The sequence below is a fragment of the Petaurus breviceps genome, unplaced genomic scaffold, assembly GCF_028583685.1.
Source record: "Petaurus breviceps papuanus isolate PSGF00001 unplaced genomic scaffold, PetGlider_PUasm1.0 90792, whole genome shotgun sequence".
NCBI lineage: Eukaryota > Metazoa > Chordata > Mammalia > Diprotodontia > Petauridae > Petaurus > Petaurus breviceps.
In genome coordinates, this window is record NW_027187347.1 from 20,447,644 (window position 1) to 20,464,152 (window position 16,509).

General features: G+C 37.5%; 1 protein-coding gene across 3 annotated transcripts in view; it reads left to right on the plus strand.

Annotated features, from left to right (window-relative positions):
- IQCB1 (IQ motif containing B1) overlaps positions 1-15,565 on the plus strand; it is a 65,544-nt gene extending 49,979 nt beyond the window's left edge. For 2 of the 3 annotated variants that reach the window (XM_069070010.1, XM_069070011.1), the window contains 5 exons: positions 3,667-3,815; positions 10,205-10,336; positions 10,835-10,861; positions 11,787-11,943; positions 12,983-15,565. In XM_069070010.1, coding sequence (XP_068926111.1) covers positions 3,667-3,815; positions 10,205-10,336; positions 10,835-10,861; positions 11,787-11,943; positions 12,983-13,212 — 695 coding nt within the window. In that variant the 3' untranslated portion in view covers positions 13,213-15,565. The remainder of the gene's footprint in view (positions 1-3,666; positions 3,816-10,204; positions 10,337-10,834; positions 10,862-11,786; positions 11,944-12,982) is intronic. The other variant, XM_069070012.1, reaches the window with a different exon arrangement.
- The last annotated feature ends 944 nt before the right edge of the window (positions 15,566-16,509 follow it).

The window sequence follows — 16,509 nt, forward strand, 5'->3', positions numbered from 1 at the left end:
GAGTGCCAGCAATTAGAAGAGACCAGTGTGGCTGCACAAGGAACTGATCAGACAACCTAGATTTTAAAAAAGCTATGTACAGAAAATGAAAGTCAGGGCAGATAGCTGAGGGTAAATACAATTTAGTGAAGGGCATAAACCTGTAACATTTAAGGAAGGCTAAAAACTCAGGATGGGTTTGTAATAAATGTAAAGTGCAACAAAAAGAAATTTTTTAAAAACTGTTGAGATCAAGAGGACTTCCTAGGAAAGTATTATATGATAATCGCAGAAGACAGAAATACTCAACTCTTATTTTCTTCTTGTTTTATCTGTCAATGAGAATGAACTTTGGACTGAGGATAAATAATTAGCAGGGGGGACGACTAGATGATGCAGTGGATAGAGCACCGTCCCTGGAGTCAGGAGGACCTGAATTCAAATGTGGTTTCAGACACTTAACACAAAAACTAGCCATGTGACCTTGGGCAAGTCACTTAACCCCAATTGCCCTCCAAAAAGCAAAAAAATTTAAAAAATTAGCAGGAAGTGAGGAGTGGTATATAGTGAGGAGATGGTAAGTGATATATAAGTGAGGAGATGGTAAAAGGACAATTTAGCTACCCTTCGAAGGGTTTAAGTCACGTGGCTAAAGCAAAATGACATTCCAAGAGATGAAGACAATAGCAATGATTATTGATATTTTATAGATATAATATTTGTAAAGCATTTTGTATACATCTTTTTTATTTGATCCTCACAACAGTATTTTGAATTAGGTGCTGTATCACAATCTCCATTTTATAGATGAGAAACTGAGGCACAGAAAAGTAAAAGCAACTTATTCATGGTCACCAAGTAGAAGTATTAGAAGCAGGTTGGGGGGGGGGGTTGGAGGGAAAAAGGCTTAATTGGGATTAAGTGACTGACTTGCCTGAAGTCACACAGCTAGTAAGTGTTAAGTGTCTGAGGCCGGATTTGAACTCAGGTCCTCCTGATTCCAGGGCTGGTGCTCTATTCACTGTGCCACCTAGCCGCCCTTTTGGAAGCAATTTTGAAGTTAGATTTGCCCAATTTGAATTCTAGCACTTTATCCATTGTGACACATCTGGTGAATGTGATAGCTGCTCAGCTTTTCATGGTAACATCTGAAAAAGTATCCAGACAGTAAGACATGTGACAGAATTTGAGTTGGGTAAATCTCAAGTTTGCACAAAGGGAAAGAACTTAGATTTTCTAAAGTGTAAGTTTAAAATTCTGACCTCTGTTCCTGGCAAAAATCATTAATAGGGAGAGAATAAGAACAATTGACAAGGAGAGCAGTGATCACAATGAGCCATCAGGAACAGGTAATGATGTTCCTCTTGTCCGTTCTTTTTTTTGTTGTTGCTTTTTGGAGGGGCATTTGGGGTTTAGTAACTTGCCCAAGGTCACACGGCTAGTTTTGTGTTGTGTCTGAGGCCGGATTTGAATTCAGGTCCTCCTGACTCCAGGGCCGGTGCTCTATTCACTGCGCCACCTGGCCACCCTGATCGTATCCTTTCTTTACAGTGTTGCTAGACTAGTAGATTAGGAAGATGCCTTGGATATAATAAGTATGGATTTTAAGGCTTTTTACAACTTTTTGATAATCATGAGATAGTTGTGAGGTAAATGATAGTGTCATTAGGGGGATGTCCTCAAAAATAAATGATTAGGAGAACATACATTCTTTGAAGGCAGAGAATGTCTCACTGTTGAATTTTATACCCAGAGTCACAGATTATAATACAATGTGAGAAAATGCCTTCTAACAAAAAGCTGTCCAAAGCAAGAATTAGTTATCTTGGAGGGTAGTGAGTTCTCCAGTACTGTAGGTCTTCAAGGGGTGTGTCAATGACCACGTGGTGTGGATGTACCATAGGAATTTGTGCTAAGATACAGGTTGAATTAAATTCCCTCATGATGACTAGGTAGTATGAGAAATTGTATTCCCATTTTAGAGATAAGGAAATTGGAACTTAAGAGACTTTCAGTGACTTATCCATGGTTATAGAGCCAGTGGCCAGGCCAGGACTTATAGGACCAGAGGATCATAGATTTAGAGCTGGAAGGGAACTCAGAAGCACCTTCATTTTATATATTATGAAACTAAGCCCCTGGAAAGTTGAGTTACTTCCCTTAGGTCACATAAGTTGTACACATCAAAGTAGGATTTGAACTCTGGTTCTCCAACTCCAGAGATAATTTCCTCTTACTATATCACACTGTTTCAAAAATTCTGCCCTTTTACTTTTAAATATTGGAAATGATAGCAGGATGGCTTTCCTTTATCACTGTCTTCAGCATTAGTCATCAGCAGCCTGATGTCTATGGGACACACTCCTAAACCATAGCCATTTGCTCTCCTCTGCTGCTTCCTGAGTGCCTAGGAGGCCTGTAGGGTAAAACACTGGGACCCTTTCCTGCTTACTCATGACATTCTCTCTCTCTATGTATTTATTGTCTTGTGAAAGTTAGCTCTTCTTTCATTGTGAGAAGACCAAGGTGTCCCATCTGCAAGAATACCCACTGAATCTTTTACATATTAAAAAAAAATCCCATCGCATCACACCTGCCATTTTCATTGCAGTCACCATTTTCATTGCTATGATAATTTAACTCAATGATTAATGCCACTAAAATAACAATCTAAACACCACCAAAGAATGGCCAGTGTTCTTCAGATAGATTATATTTAGTGATGTACTCTTGATATAGAACCAGGACTAAAAGCTGGGTAACCTGGGAAATCCCAAGAAAGAATTCATCTCTAAAAATTTAAGGCCAATATAGAGCAAAAAGGAAGATAGAAAGGAAGAATGAAAGCTATTAACAATTCCTATCACTTGGTAGGCTATTAATAAACATTAATTGATTGATTTTATTTATCACTTTTGGTCCTGAAGAAGAAAGGATAAAAAATATATGTCCCCACAAAAAACTAGCCATGTGACCTTGGGCAAGTCACTTAACCCCAAATGCCCTCCAAAAAGAAATACATACATACATATATATATGTTCCTCTTGTTTGTGTAGAGGTAGAGGAGTGTGGACGGCAACTAGGTGGTGTAGTAGATAGAGTCACAAAGAGTCAGCCATGACTGAAAACAACTGAACGACAACCACAAAGAGGACTTTGATTATAGAATGTGTTAGACTCTGTGACCAGCTGTCCTGTCAGTTGGTTTGACTTAAGTTCCACTGGCAAATGGGTTTAGGGGAGTAGATGAAGGAGAAATGATAACTGTGTAAAAATAAAAGGTAAGAAATTTGGGGGGGAAGGGGCTGAGTTATTATTATATTATTATTATATGTTGTTATTTCATAAATAACAGACTTGTTATTTCATAAATATAAGGATGTTCTCAGTGATGAAACTTCCTTTACCAATTCAGATCTGCAACTTTATAGCTGTAAAGGTTCACTTGGGACACTGCCTGACTTTGGTCATTATCATGTGGCCAGAATGTGTCAGAGGCAGAACTTGAACCCAGATCTTCCTATCTCTGAGGCTGACTTTTTTTCTACTAAGCCATGATGCTGTTCAGTAATAAGAGAAGAGTGACAAATAAGAGCTAAAGAAATTGTTTGCCACGTTTTTGATACCAAAATTTGGAAGCAGTATAATTGAGTGTGCTTTAATGTATTCTGTGGTTTTTTTTGTAGGTCAGATGGGAAAACACATCCAAGAAATGGAGGAAAAATCAGCACTGATTATCCAGAAACACTGGAGGGGATACAGAGAGAGAAAGAACTTTCATCAACAGAAGCAGTCTCTAAAGGAGTATAAAGCAGCAGTCATCCTTCAAAGAGCAGTGAGTTATTAAATTAGACCTTATGTTTAAATAATTTTCATTTCATAGAGATGATACTCATGGCATAATTTCTACACTTAAAGTGATTGTTCATTTCTTAAATTAAAATTTTTAGTTTTTGTCGTGAATTTAATAAACATGAAGAAGGAGAAAATATATAACTCAGAAGGACCTGAGTTCAAATCCGGCCTCAGACACTTAACACTAGCTGTGTGATCTTGGGCAAGTCACTTTACCCCAATTGCCCTTCCCTTCCCCCCTCCAAAATAATAAAAAAAAAATTGGTGGGTTTTTTTTCAGTCAACAAAATTCCACCTTCAGTACTTCTCAATCCAGCCTCCCTCTCCTGACCCGAAGCCTCCAGTTGAGGACAAAAGGTAAACAAACCCTGTTACAAACATGTAAAGTCAAGGTAAACAAATTTCTACATTGGCCACATCCAAAATGATATATATCTAATTCTTTGCTCTGAGTACTTTACCTCTATTAGGAAATTGGTAGCATGTTTCATCATTTGTCTTCCGTAATCATGGTTGGATATTACAATGATCATAGTCCCTTATTCTTTCAAAGTTGTTTGTCTTTACCTTATCTTTGTCATTTTATAAATTGTTCTCCTGCTTCTGTTCACTTCAAAAGTGAACTGCATCATTACATATAAGTCTTGTCAGGTGTCTCTGAGAAGATGGTTCTCTCTATCATTTCCTATAGCACAATAGCATTCCATCACATTTATAAGCCTTGACCTGTTCAGTCATTTCTTGATTCTCATTCTTTGCCACCACAAAAAGAGCCATAAATATTTTTGTACATTAGGCCTAATCCCTTCCTTGGTCTTTGTTGTTCAGTCCTTCAATCCTATCTGACTCTTTGTGAACCTATTATGGGGCTTTCTTGGCAATGTTCCTTGGAGTATTCATCTTGGGGTTTCATTCATCACCTGATGAGTAGATTATTCTAGTTTACACATTGCCCTCTGGTTCATAGAGATCTAGACAGTTTTTCTCTAAGATTTCTTGCAATATGGTACCTAGGCTCATGTTTTGGTCATGGCATTCAGGTAGTCCAATGATTCTTAAATTTTTTTCTCCTTGATCTGTTTTCCAGGTTAGTTGTGTTTACTGTGAGATATCCTGAATTGTTTTTTACCTTTTCACTATTTTGATTTTGCTTTAATGTTTTTCATTACCTTGTAAAATCAGTTGTCTTCTGTTTAGTCCATTTTAATTTGCAGGAAGTTTGTTGTTTGGGCAATATTTCATACCTCTTAATTCGCCTTCCAATTCTTTCTTCCATAAGTGTCATTTCTTTTCCTGTTCTTTTCTTCAGCTATATAATTTTATTTCTAAAAACATTTTAAACTTTTTAAAAAATCTTACTTACCTCTTCCAGGAATTCTAGTTGGATTTATGCCCAGGCTATGTCTTCCTTTGAGATTTTGCCTTATAAATGTTTTGGAGTCATTGTAATCTTTTGGGTTTGTGTCTTGAATTCCTTATCATATCATTAAGCTATCATAATAAAATAATAAAGACAATAATTTATTATAATAAAAAGCTATCATAATTGCTTTTTGTGGTAGGATTCTTTATTTTTCTATTTGCTCATTCTTCAGCTTACTTCCTTACTTTGAACTTGATGTTAGAGTCAAGCTCGGAATATTTGTGAAGGGAAGGTCTCAGCTGGTTCTACTCTTTCTTTCTTGGAACATTGAGCACTATGTTATTACAGAATCTCAGGAATAGTTCAGACTCAGGACCTGTAAGCTTTCAGTGTTCTCATAGTAGTGTGATTCAGAGCAAAATCTGATCACTGTCTTCTCTGATACAAACTCTGCAATTCCTGACCTGGATTTGAGCCTTGAACAATAGTAGAATGATGCTAGATTCAGTCACTATCATGTACCTGGAAAGTTCTGCTGGTTCTGAGTGAGAGACCTGCAGGCTACACTTGGTCTGATATACGTGCCCTAATTGTTTTTCTGCAGGCTTTAGGCTAGACTAGAAACTAGAACTGAGATCCCGCTCACTCCTGGGGTCTGAGCTATACCACTGCTGCTAGCTTTTGAACTTGCTTTTTTCTCAGTACACTACCTAGGGCTTTCTACTGCTTCTTACCAGGAAATGCTACTCCTGGGTACATTTCCCCTCTATCCACATTATTTATACCCAGGACTGAGTAGTGGTCAATAAAACTGCCAGTTTGCACCTTTTCCCATCCCAGTGCCGGTATGGGTCTGGAACCTTCTCTTTCCCTGGTAAACATTGGTGCTGGAGTGCTCTGTGGCTATACTTCTGGCCAGGCCCTGTCCCCAGTTTCCACAAACTTCTCAGTCTTTCTATGCTTGCCTGAGCTAGAAAAATTATTCACTTTGACTTTTTCTTGGCTTTCCCCATCCAGATTCATTCTGGTGCATTTTCTAGATCTGTTTGGAGGTATTTTGGGTGGGAACTGGCTGTACTACTTCCTGCTACTCTACCATCTTGGCTTCACCTGACTCCCAAATTCCTTTCCAGAAAGTTTAGACCAATTTATATCTCTACCTAAAGTTCATTAGTGTGCCTATCTTTCCATGTCCCCTCCAATAACTGCCATTTTCCTTCTTTTCATATTTCACAATCTGATGGGTATAAGGTAGAATTCAGTTGTTTTTTTTAATTCAGTTGTTTTTCAGGGTTGTTTTTTTTTTGGAGGGGGGAAAGCAAGGCAATTAGGGTTAAGTAACTTACCCAAGGTCACACAGCCAGTAAGTGTTAAGTGTCTGAGACCGGATTTGAACTCAGATATTCCTGACTCCAGGGCCAGCGCTCTACTCACTGCGCCACCTAGCTGCCCCAATTCAGCTATTTTCAATGTTCATTTCTCTTACTAGTGATTTGTAGTATTTAAAAAATAGTTAATGATAGCTTTCATTCCTTCTTTTCAGAACTGTCCATACATATACTTTGACTTTTTATTTATTGAGGAATGATTCTTCTTATATATTGAACCAGTTCCCTGTGTATCTTGGATATTAAACCTTTATCAGTGAAATTTGTTGTGAACATTTTCCCCCAGTTGAGTGTTTCCCTTCTAGTTCTAATTGCATGTTTTTGTTTATATGAATAAGCTCCAAATGTATACATAACCCAAATACAAAAGAGCACAAGAACAAATTAGAAAAGATAAAAAAGTTACCTCTCACCACTACAGATAGTGGGATGATTCTTGACCAAACAAGGAAAGGAGATGACCATAAGATTCGAAAACTCTTGCATAACCAAAATCATAATGTGTCTTGAATATTATCTTCAATTCAAGGTACATTTTAAGAATATCAATATATTGTAGTAATCCAGAGAAGGGTGACAGCATAATGAAACACCTTGAGATCATGGCACATGAGGGTGCATAGGAGTGAGTGGTCAGTAAGAATGTTTTATGGCCCAGAAGAAAAGTTGCCCAGGATGGCACACCACTAAGACTAAAATAAAGAAGGATCTCTGGCAAGCCCTATCCAATCTCCCCATCCAGAATTTCCTTAGCACCCAAAAGTAACTTGAATCACTATTTCCCCTGCTGGGATAAGAGTAGAAAACTTGCAAGTTGCATGTATACTTTCTGATACCCACTGTTCAGGAGCTAAGTTATAAGGCAGCCAGCTGTTACTACTGCCTATACTATTAGAAGATAAAAGAAAATGGATTAATTAATCATAGAATTCACAATTTAAATGGACACTAGAGGGCATCTACATGCCTTCTACATCATTCCCTACAAATAGCCATAAGCTTCTGAAGGCTTGCTAAGATAGGCAAATCATAACCCTCTTGGCCACAGACACAAAGGAAGAAGGAAGAGGAAAGAAAAAAAGAAAATACAGGGAGAAAATGGCAAAAGAACAAAAGTACAAGGAGTTTACAAGGATAGAAAAGGAAGAAGGCAGGGCAGCATGGAGCAGTGTATAGAGTAGTCAACTCAGGGTCAGGAAGACCTGACTTCAGATGCCTTGGGCATGTCACATAACTTCTCTATTCCTCAGTTTCTGTAGAATAAGAGGATTGGACTCAATGGCATATGATCCTTTCTAGCTCTGAATCTATGATCCTGTATTATAATGGTGGTCAGTGGCCACTGAGGAACATTTTGTCATCATTTTGAAATATCCTGTCCTCAGGAACACAGGTTGTTTCATTGGTAGGCACAGTTTTCTCTTTGAAACTGAACATACAATTGACACTCATAAGCAATCTAATTCATTTTTTAATTCAGTATTTATTGAGCACCTCATGTTCTAGGCATAGCTTGTCAACAGTGGAATGGAGAGTAAGAACTGGATTAGTACCTTCCTGAGTTCTAGTTTTGGCTCTGGACTTTCTAGGAACATTAGGGCATTTTGTTTGTTTTACCAACTTTGTGTTTTTGTTTGTTTTTTTTTGCCTTTTGGAGGGCAATTGGGGTTAAGTAACTTGCCCAAGGTTGCACAGCTAGTATTTTTGTGTGGTTGTTAAGTGTCTGAGGCCAGAACCGAACTTGGGTCCTCCTGACTATGGGGCCAGCGCTTTACTCACTGTGCCACCTAGCCGCCCCAACTTTGTTGTTTCTTAAGAAAGTGAGTGTTGGTTTCTGCGCCCGCCCCCCCCCCCCCCCAGTATTAAAGAATTAGATATTTCAGGCATCTAGATGGCTCACTGAATAGAGCACCGGCCCTGAAGTCAGGAGGACTTGAGTTCAAATTGACCTCAGATACTTAACACAAAAAACTAGCTGTGTGACCTTGGGCAAGTCACTTAACCCCAACTGCCCTACCTCCCCTTCCAAAAAGCAAAAAAAAAAAACAAAACACTGTGCTTCTGTGAAATGGGGAAGTTTTGAAGTGATTAACTTTCCAATTGACTTTCTTTTTTTATTTTAATAGTATTTTCTCCCAGCTACATGTCAAGAAAATTTTTAGCATACACTTTTTTTGTGTGTGTGCAGGACAATTGGGGTTAAGTGACTTGCCCAAGGTCACACGGCTAGTTTTTGTGTTGAGTGTCTGGGGCTGGATTTGAACTCAGGTCCTCCTGACTCCAGGGCAGGTGCTCTATTCACTGTGCCACCTAGCCGCTCCCCTTAGCATTCATTTTTACAAGATTTTGAGTTCCAAATTTTTCTCCCTCCTCTCCTCTCTTCCGAAAGTGGTAGTTTATATACATGTGTTATCATGTAAAAATATTTCCATCTTAGTCACAGTTGTGAAAGAAGAAACAGATTTTTAAAATATGTAAAGAAATAAAGTGAAATAAAAATATGCTTCAATCTGCATTGAGTCCATCAATTCTTTATCTGGATGTGGATGCCATTTTCCTGACTTTCCTTTTTTAATTCCTTCTTTTTCTCTGTTGCTTTTGTTCACATGTGAGAAGAGACATACAGAGGGGAGGTTGTGTCAGGTTGTCAGTGATGATGAGCAGTAGTGCTATTATCACTGCTTGTGTAAAACTAATGCCACCAGCATGGCCTAAAGCCTCCTGAAAACAAGTAACATGAGAGAAGACTTAAAGAAAAATGAAATGGAAGGAGGGAATTGTTCATGTGTGTTCTCCAGTTCTCTGTCCTATTCCTCTTCCCCACCGACAGTCACAGTCAGTCCCAGACCACACAACCCAAGGCAGTTCTTTGAGTCTTACTTACACTGAACAAAAAAAGGATATGAAGAACAAAAATAGGAGGAGGAAGTGAAGAAGGTAGGAGAAACAAGAAAACAGTTAAAGGAGAGAACAGAAAAGAAAGGTCAGGTTGAAGGAGAGAGGGGAGAACAAACCAAACGGCAAAAATAGCAGATCTATTTTACCTTCGTTATTATTTGTTAATAATGGAATCTTGCCTGACCTTGAGAAGTAAGGCAAGATATTTTAACTTCTCAGAATCCTGAGCAACACTCTAAAATAAAGTTGCTAAGAAAACACTATAATCTGCTTTGATAGAGGCAGTTTATTACCAGGAGTTTCCTGTACCAATAAAAGCACAGGTCAGATCAAAGAAAAATTGTGTGCTTTGTTTCTGTCTATATCACATCGTTGTCAGTTGTGCCCCCTTAAAGGAAATGGGACAGAACATTCAGAAAGTAATATTGCCTTAGTTATCATCATCATCATTATTATATTAGGTTTATATAGTGCTTTTCAATTTACAAAATGCTTTTACATACATTATCTTATTTGATTAATATTTGTAAACCTTTAAATTCTATATGTGTTATCTGCTTTTAGTATTATTGATTCTAGCAACAATGTTGTATAGTAGGCAGGGCAGTTATTTTTTCTGTATTACATATTTTGATATTATATCAATCTTTTTGAAAGCTTCATAAGTAACTGTCAGAAAGAAAGGAGAAAACTACAGACTTTCCTTTTGTTCACCTTTAGGCTCTTAAATTCTTAAGAAAATGCCAGAAGAAAAAGAAAATGTCTTACTCTTGGCGAGGACTCCCAGAACTTACTGATGCACGTAGAATGGAACTGAAGCAACATGTGGACGATTACATCAAACGGCACTCAGTAAGTAGGTTCCTGTCATGGGAAGTCTTATTTATATTACTTTTTGTTGTAGATAAATGAAAAGATCTTACATACAATATTTCACTGTTATAAGGCTAGAAGAGAGGCATATACATGGCATAATTTTAAAAATATACTTATGTGTTTCTTGTGAATGTGGATTGCATTTTGTTACTTTATGATCACCTTCTATGTGGATGTATAGTCTCTTCTTAATATTCTTCACCAGTGGAGGCAAGCATTAATTCCAGTAATTTAAAACAATTATTAATGGTCCTTTTATCTATTCTAATTCCACTGTGTTCTACTATTGTTGCAAACCAAATAGAGAATAAAAGCAGCTGAGTAAAAAGAATCCATTGTAGAAAGCATCCTTCTTTCATTCACCAAAGACCCTTTCCTGGGGATGACTGTCCCCAGGCAAAGTCACTAGTCCTGTTCTGGGTTCAGCTTCTTTGGGAGCATTTGACCTGAAAGTGTGTCTGATTTCCCTTTCAGCTAGATTCCAGCAATCAAGAAACACAGGTAAGTTGTGAGTGGGGTACATATAGAAAGTCAACCAGTGCAAAAATTGTATGTGTTACAGACCATATGTAGAAATGTCTATTTGAGAAGATGCATACCTATCAGCCTCCACTTCCCAGCTTATTAAATTCAGTATTCTCTGTGTAAGAAGGCAATTGAACATATAGTATATATATATATAAATTTTTTTTTGCTTTCTGGAGGCGGGAAAGTAGGGCAATTAGGGTTAAGTGACTTGCCCAAAGTCACATGGCTAGTAAGTGTTAAGTGTCTGAGGCCGGATTTGAACTCAGGTGCTCCTGACTCCAGGGCCAGTGCTCTATTCACTTTGCCACCTAGCCATTCCTATAATATATTTTCGAAACATTTCCATTTGAAAATCCAGATAAATTAATAAAAGAGTTCTGATCCTTTAAGAATTACTCCTCAGATAACTGGAAAATCAAGCTATTCAAAATAACTTACTATTCAAGGATTCTAAATAGCCATGGTTTTACTGCACTACTGCAATCCCCAACTTGTGCTGATAATTACATGGGAAATGATAAATAAAGTATTGTTTTTCTGAAAGGCACATACAGATGTTATAGTACAAGCTGTGTTATCTAGCACTTTATCAATGGTAATAAACATTGACTCTATTATTGTTAATCTTTTATTATTTTTGGTCTCCTCCTTCAACTTTATCTCCTTACCTTCCTGCTATGCTACCTATAAACTCCCCTTACTTTAGTCCAAATTTTTATCCTATTCAAGATTTTAGGAAACTATGGGTAAGCTTCTTAGAAAAGCAAGATGGAAATAGAATTAGGACATTGAATTTGCAGATATTAGAGGAAAACAGGTGTTATATGGCCTTTGTAGTTAGATGAGAGAGAAATTGGTACACGTACCCTCATGATAACTATTTTTTATCTTTCTTCAGGGCTCTGAAATGTCAGATGTAGCCAGCAGGGAACTCCACACCCAGGCTCAAGAGCGGCTGGGGCACTACCTCTTAGGGAGGGCCCTAGAAGGGCGAGCCCAGCAGCGAAGGGAGGCTTTGCAAGCTCAGATCAGCACCAACATTGAGCAGCTGATGAGTAAGTGCGGAATTCCATGTGTAATTTTCTGTAGTCAACAGATTCTGTAGGACTTGGCAGGTAAAAAAAAAATCATAGAGGACTATTTACTAATTACATATCTAGTCTAGTCACCTGTCTTCAAGAATGGTTTTACTTAGAACAGTACCTTCAGGAAGGAAGATTTCATACCCTAAATCCTTCTCTATTCCCTGTCTCCCGTCCTTTAAGGATATCACAGTTCTTTCTGTTTTAGAGATATTGATGACTATTGACTCTTTTAGTATAGCCTTTCTTTTATTTCTGAGTAGAGAGTAATGTTAATAATAACATCGTCTTAAATTTATTAGCACTTTGGTGAGTGATCCAATTCATGAGCTACAATGTTTCAACCCGACTCTAGGGGCCTTGCTTTTAGTATATTTGGTGGAAAGGTCTATTGACTACTATTTAATATCTCTTTATTGTTGTTTTGCTATACTGGGATCAAGGTTATCACAATATAGGTTGTGTTTTCCTTTTTAGTGGATAACTTCTCAAAAAAATCAACTTTTTAAAAAATTTACACAATTCTATAATCCTTCTTAGTGGGGCCTAGGTCATTCAAGTGGACTATTCTTTTTTCAAAATGATAGCGTGAAACATAACACACACACATACCCCATATACATACATAAATACATACACATATACATATTATATATACATATATGTGTGTGTATTCATAAAATCTCTTTTGAATGAGCAATTATTACCCATAGGTGAGAGTGGTGGCCACTTGGTACATTGCTGTAGTCTGCATAGAATTCAGATCATTGTTCTCCCAACTTCTTAGTTGATGGGAACAGGATTCTTGGAGATGCATAGATTTGAAGCATAAAGGTACATTAGAGTCCATATAGTTCAATGATCCCTTACCCCCATTTTCACATTTTGCAGATAAGGAAATTAAGGTTTGGGGAGTGAGGTAAGTGACTTGCCCGGGGAAACACAGAAAGAATCTAAGGCAGTATTTGAGGCTTTAACTACTATACTGTGTGCCTCTCTTCTTTTATTACAGGTGCACCGCATCTGAGGGAGACTACAGGACAGGAGCCTGAACTCTTCATAAGTAGATCTCGTCCTGTGGCCACCAGAGCCAAGCAAGCCCATCTTGCCACACTAATAGAGAAACAATCACCTTGGTGGAAGAAACTTGGGGATGAGGTTGAGGATGAAGAAGTTATCCCAAAGGAGGCTCTAAATATAGATTTGGGAACATTATTTATTGGTGGAAGCAAATCTCCTTAGGAACTTAGCTTGGGAACCAGTCTTAGAGGTGTCCCATTATAAGGGCAGTATTCTAGTTAGGGCTACCAGTCATCACTACTGGATGTGCCAAGAGATTTGGGTAATCCGTGGGTCTCCATGGTCTTGCTTCCCTGATCCCTGTCAAATAAGTCTGGTTCTGTATTTTAGGGGATAGTTAATTTCTGCTTCTAGACCCCTTTATCTTCTTCCTTTTCATTTCATTTCTACATCATGAATACCAAGATGACTTGGAACTTTTGCTGTGGAATTAAACACAGATTGATGCTGTATGTGCAGGGCAGGGCAGTATTTATTTAGGATTATACTTTTTTTAGTAACTATTCTGAAAGATTTGACATATCAGTCATTTTTCAGTTCTGTTATTTGGAATTCCTAGTTTTTCATTAAAAATAAACATTTAGGGAACAAAATAGTTTTCTAAATTTTTGTAGAATAGCCACATTTTTTTTACATTTCTCATTTCTTCAAAATGATTGCTTTTTTAAACTTAACAGAGTTCAGGACACATTGTAGAGTCTTTGACTAGACTTTGATTGATGACAAATCTGGTACAATAGGCAGTTTTCTCAACCACACCTATATGCATTTGAAAACCTGCTCTAGAACACAGTTTGCAGTTCTCTTAGCCTATGAAAGGACCTGAATTCTCTGAGTTTCCTGCGTGTGTGTGTGTGTGTGTGTGTGTGTGTGTGTGTGTGTGGTGAGAGCACTGTAACCCTTTTAAAAAAAATCCTTGGTAACATCACTTATTAGATGTATTACCAAACACTATACCCTTTTTTTTTAAATATTTATTGACTTTTTTTCTTCTTTTGCTTTTTGGCTTTTTTGGAGGGGGGAAGGCAGGGCAATTGGGGTTAAGTGACTTGCCCAAGGTCACTCAGCTAGTTAAGTGTCTGAGGCCAAATTTGAACTCAGGTCTTCCTGACTTCAGGGCCAGTGCTCTACTCACTGTGCCACCTAGCCACCCCATACCCTTTTTTATTTTTCAAATGCTTTATTAACTTCTGATTTACATCATTCATTTCCGCCAGATTTTGAGTTACAAATTTTCTCCGTTTTTCCCCTACCCACCTCCCCAAAATAGCAGTCCCACAGGATATCCCCTCCTCCAATCTGCTCTCTCCCATATTTTCTCCCATAAAGCTCCCTTTCGACTTTTCCAGTGGATCTCTATGCCCCAGTGCCTGTATATCTTATTTCCCAATTACATGTAAAATAGTATTACCCATACCCTTTTTTTTAAACCTGTGAGTTTTAGAAATCATGTTCCTGCAATTTAAACATGTTTGCCACTAGATAACTTTGCACCTTTTTGGAAACTATAATTTATTCTAATAGAATGGATTGAGAATTAATAATTTTTCTAAGAAAATAAACTATTTTTAAAATATGTAACCTACTTAATTACTCCCTAAGTACCACAATAGAAATATCATTTAGAGCAGTGGTGTCAAATTCATATAGAAACAGATCCTTGCAGGCCACATATTGACTTTAAAATAGAGTGAACATTATGTTGTACTGTATTTTTATTTAGCTAGTTAGTTAAACATTTCCTAGTTACATTTTAATCGGGTTCAGGCTAGCCTTGGGTGTTTTGCAGACAAAACAGCCTGCTGGCCATGAGTTTGATATCTCTGATATAGAGTAGTTATTTCATTCATTTAAATATCTACCAACTCTGCTGAAAGCTCTGACATATAAAGATAAAGAAGACATGATTCCTGCCGTCAAAAAAACTTAAGCTCAAATATAATATTTCAAACAAATGTCAGATCTGTGCTCAAAATGGGAGCATTTAGTTTTCCTAACCATTTTACCTAAAATTATCTGATATCCTTTTGAAGATATACTACCTCTTACTTAAAGCTGTTTCCCTTCATCAAAAGTCATTTAAGACATCTATTTTGTCAGGAAAGACTGACCTGGGTCTTTCTGTGCCTCAAATCATCACAGCTTACATTAGAGCTAAGTAAAGAATTACAGTCTTTACTAAGAAGAGTTAAGTAGATACTTGTAGCTATGATAGAAGGAAACCATGAAATCCAGGTAAAGCATCCCATAGACTTTAATAATACCAATATGACTAAGAGTTGAGAGTAGTTTTAGGATTCTGACTCCCAAAACTGAGGGTAAGTTAAAAGGTGTTAATTGTTGAAAGGAGGTTAAATTAATTGGTGATTCATAAGGGATAAGGGTCAATAAGAAAGATTCTGAATTGTATCCTGGAATTTGTTTTCTTTAAAATCCTAGTCTTATGGGGGGTTTTTCACCCTTTAATGTTTGTGCTTAGCTATTTTAATAAAGAATTTTGTTTTTTATAATAAAAGCATAATTGATTGACCATTCCACACCAAAAGGAAGCTTGACTCTCCAGACCATCATGCCATAACCAAAACACCATTGCTTACCTTGAGACAGTTAATTTTAGTAAAATTACTAAAAGGAAATAAGTTATTTCTTAGGTGCTGAACTTCTAAATGTAAATATTAACATGACAGTATATTTAATACTTCATGTTCCTCTTACCCGAAAAGTTCAAATTCAGGTGTAACTAGAAACTTTGCACACATCAAACCTTGCCGTGTCCTTCACGAATTTGACAGACCTGAAATAGAGTTGTGTAATGTAATGCCAAGGAAAGGCAACTTCCCAAGGTTCAAAATACCAGCATAGGTGCTCTCCATTTTATTCAGTGACAAACCAAGAACAGAGAAGATCAAAACATGACATCATTCAAAATACAGCATTTACTAAGTGTGATTAAATAATCTCCAAGTACTACCCCACCCCAGGACCTTCCAATCATTCAATCAATTACAAAGTCCCTGGTCTAAATACTACTCCACCCCTAGGCTGTACCTTCATTTAGTCCACCACAAAGCCCCTCTTCTCAAATGGAGATTAGTTTCCAAATATAAGTAAAGTACCTTCATTTGGCAATCACAGAGCACAAAAAGGTCAAAAGTTCTCCACCCCTGGATCACAATTGAATCTACCCCAGAGTTACATCAAGTTTAAGCACAGCACTTAATACCCAAATGGAGGTCTTTTCTTCATCTTGACAAGAGGCAAGTTCTCAGCAATCTTAGTTCCTGGGGAGACAAGGCTTAGCAAGGCCACAAGATACATTGCCAGTCCCTTCATTAATTCATCCTCTGTAGAACAGTCCTAGAACCCCTGAAAATATTAGCAAAACCCTCTCCCAGGATTTCTGTAAACATACAACAAGAAAACCCTTCTTCAGGGCTTCTGAACCAACAGAAAGGTTCC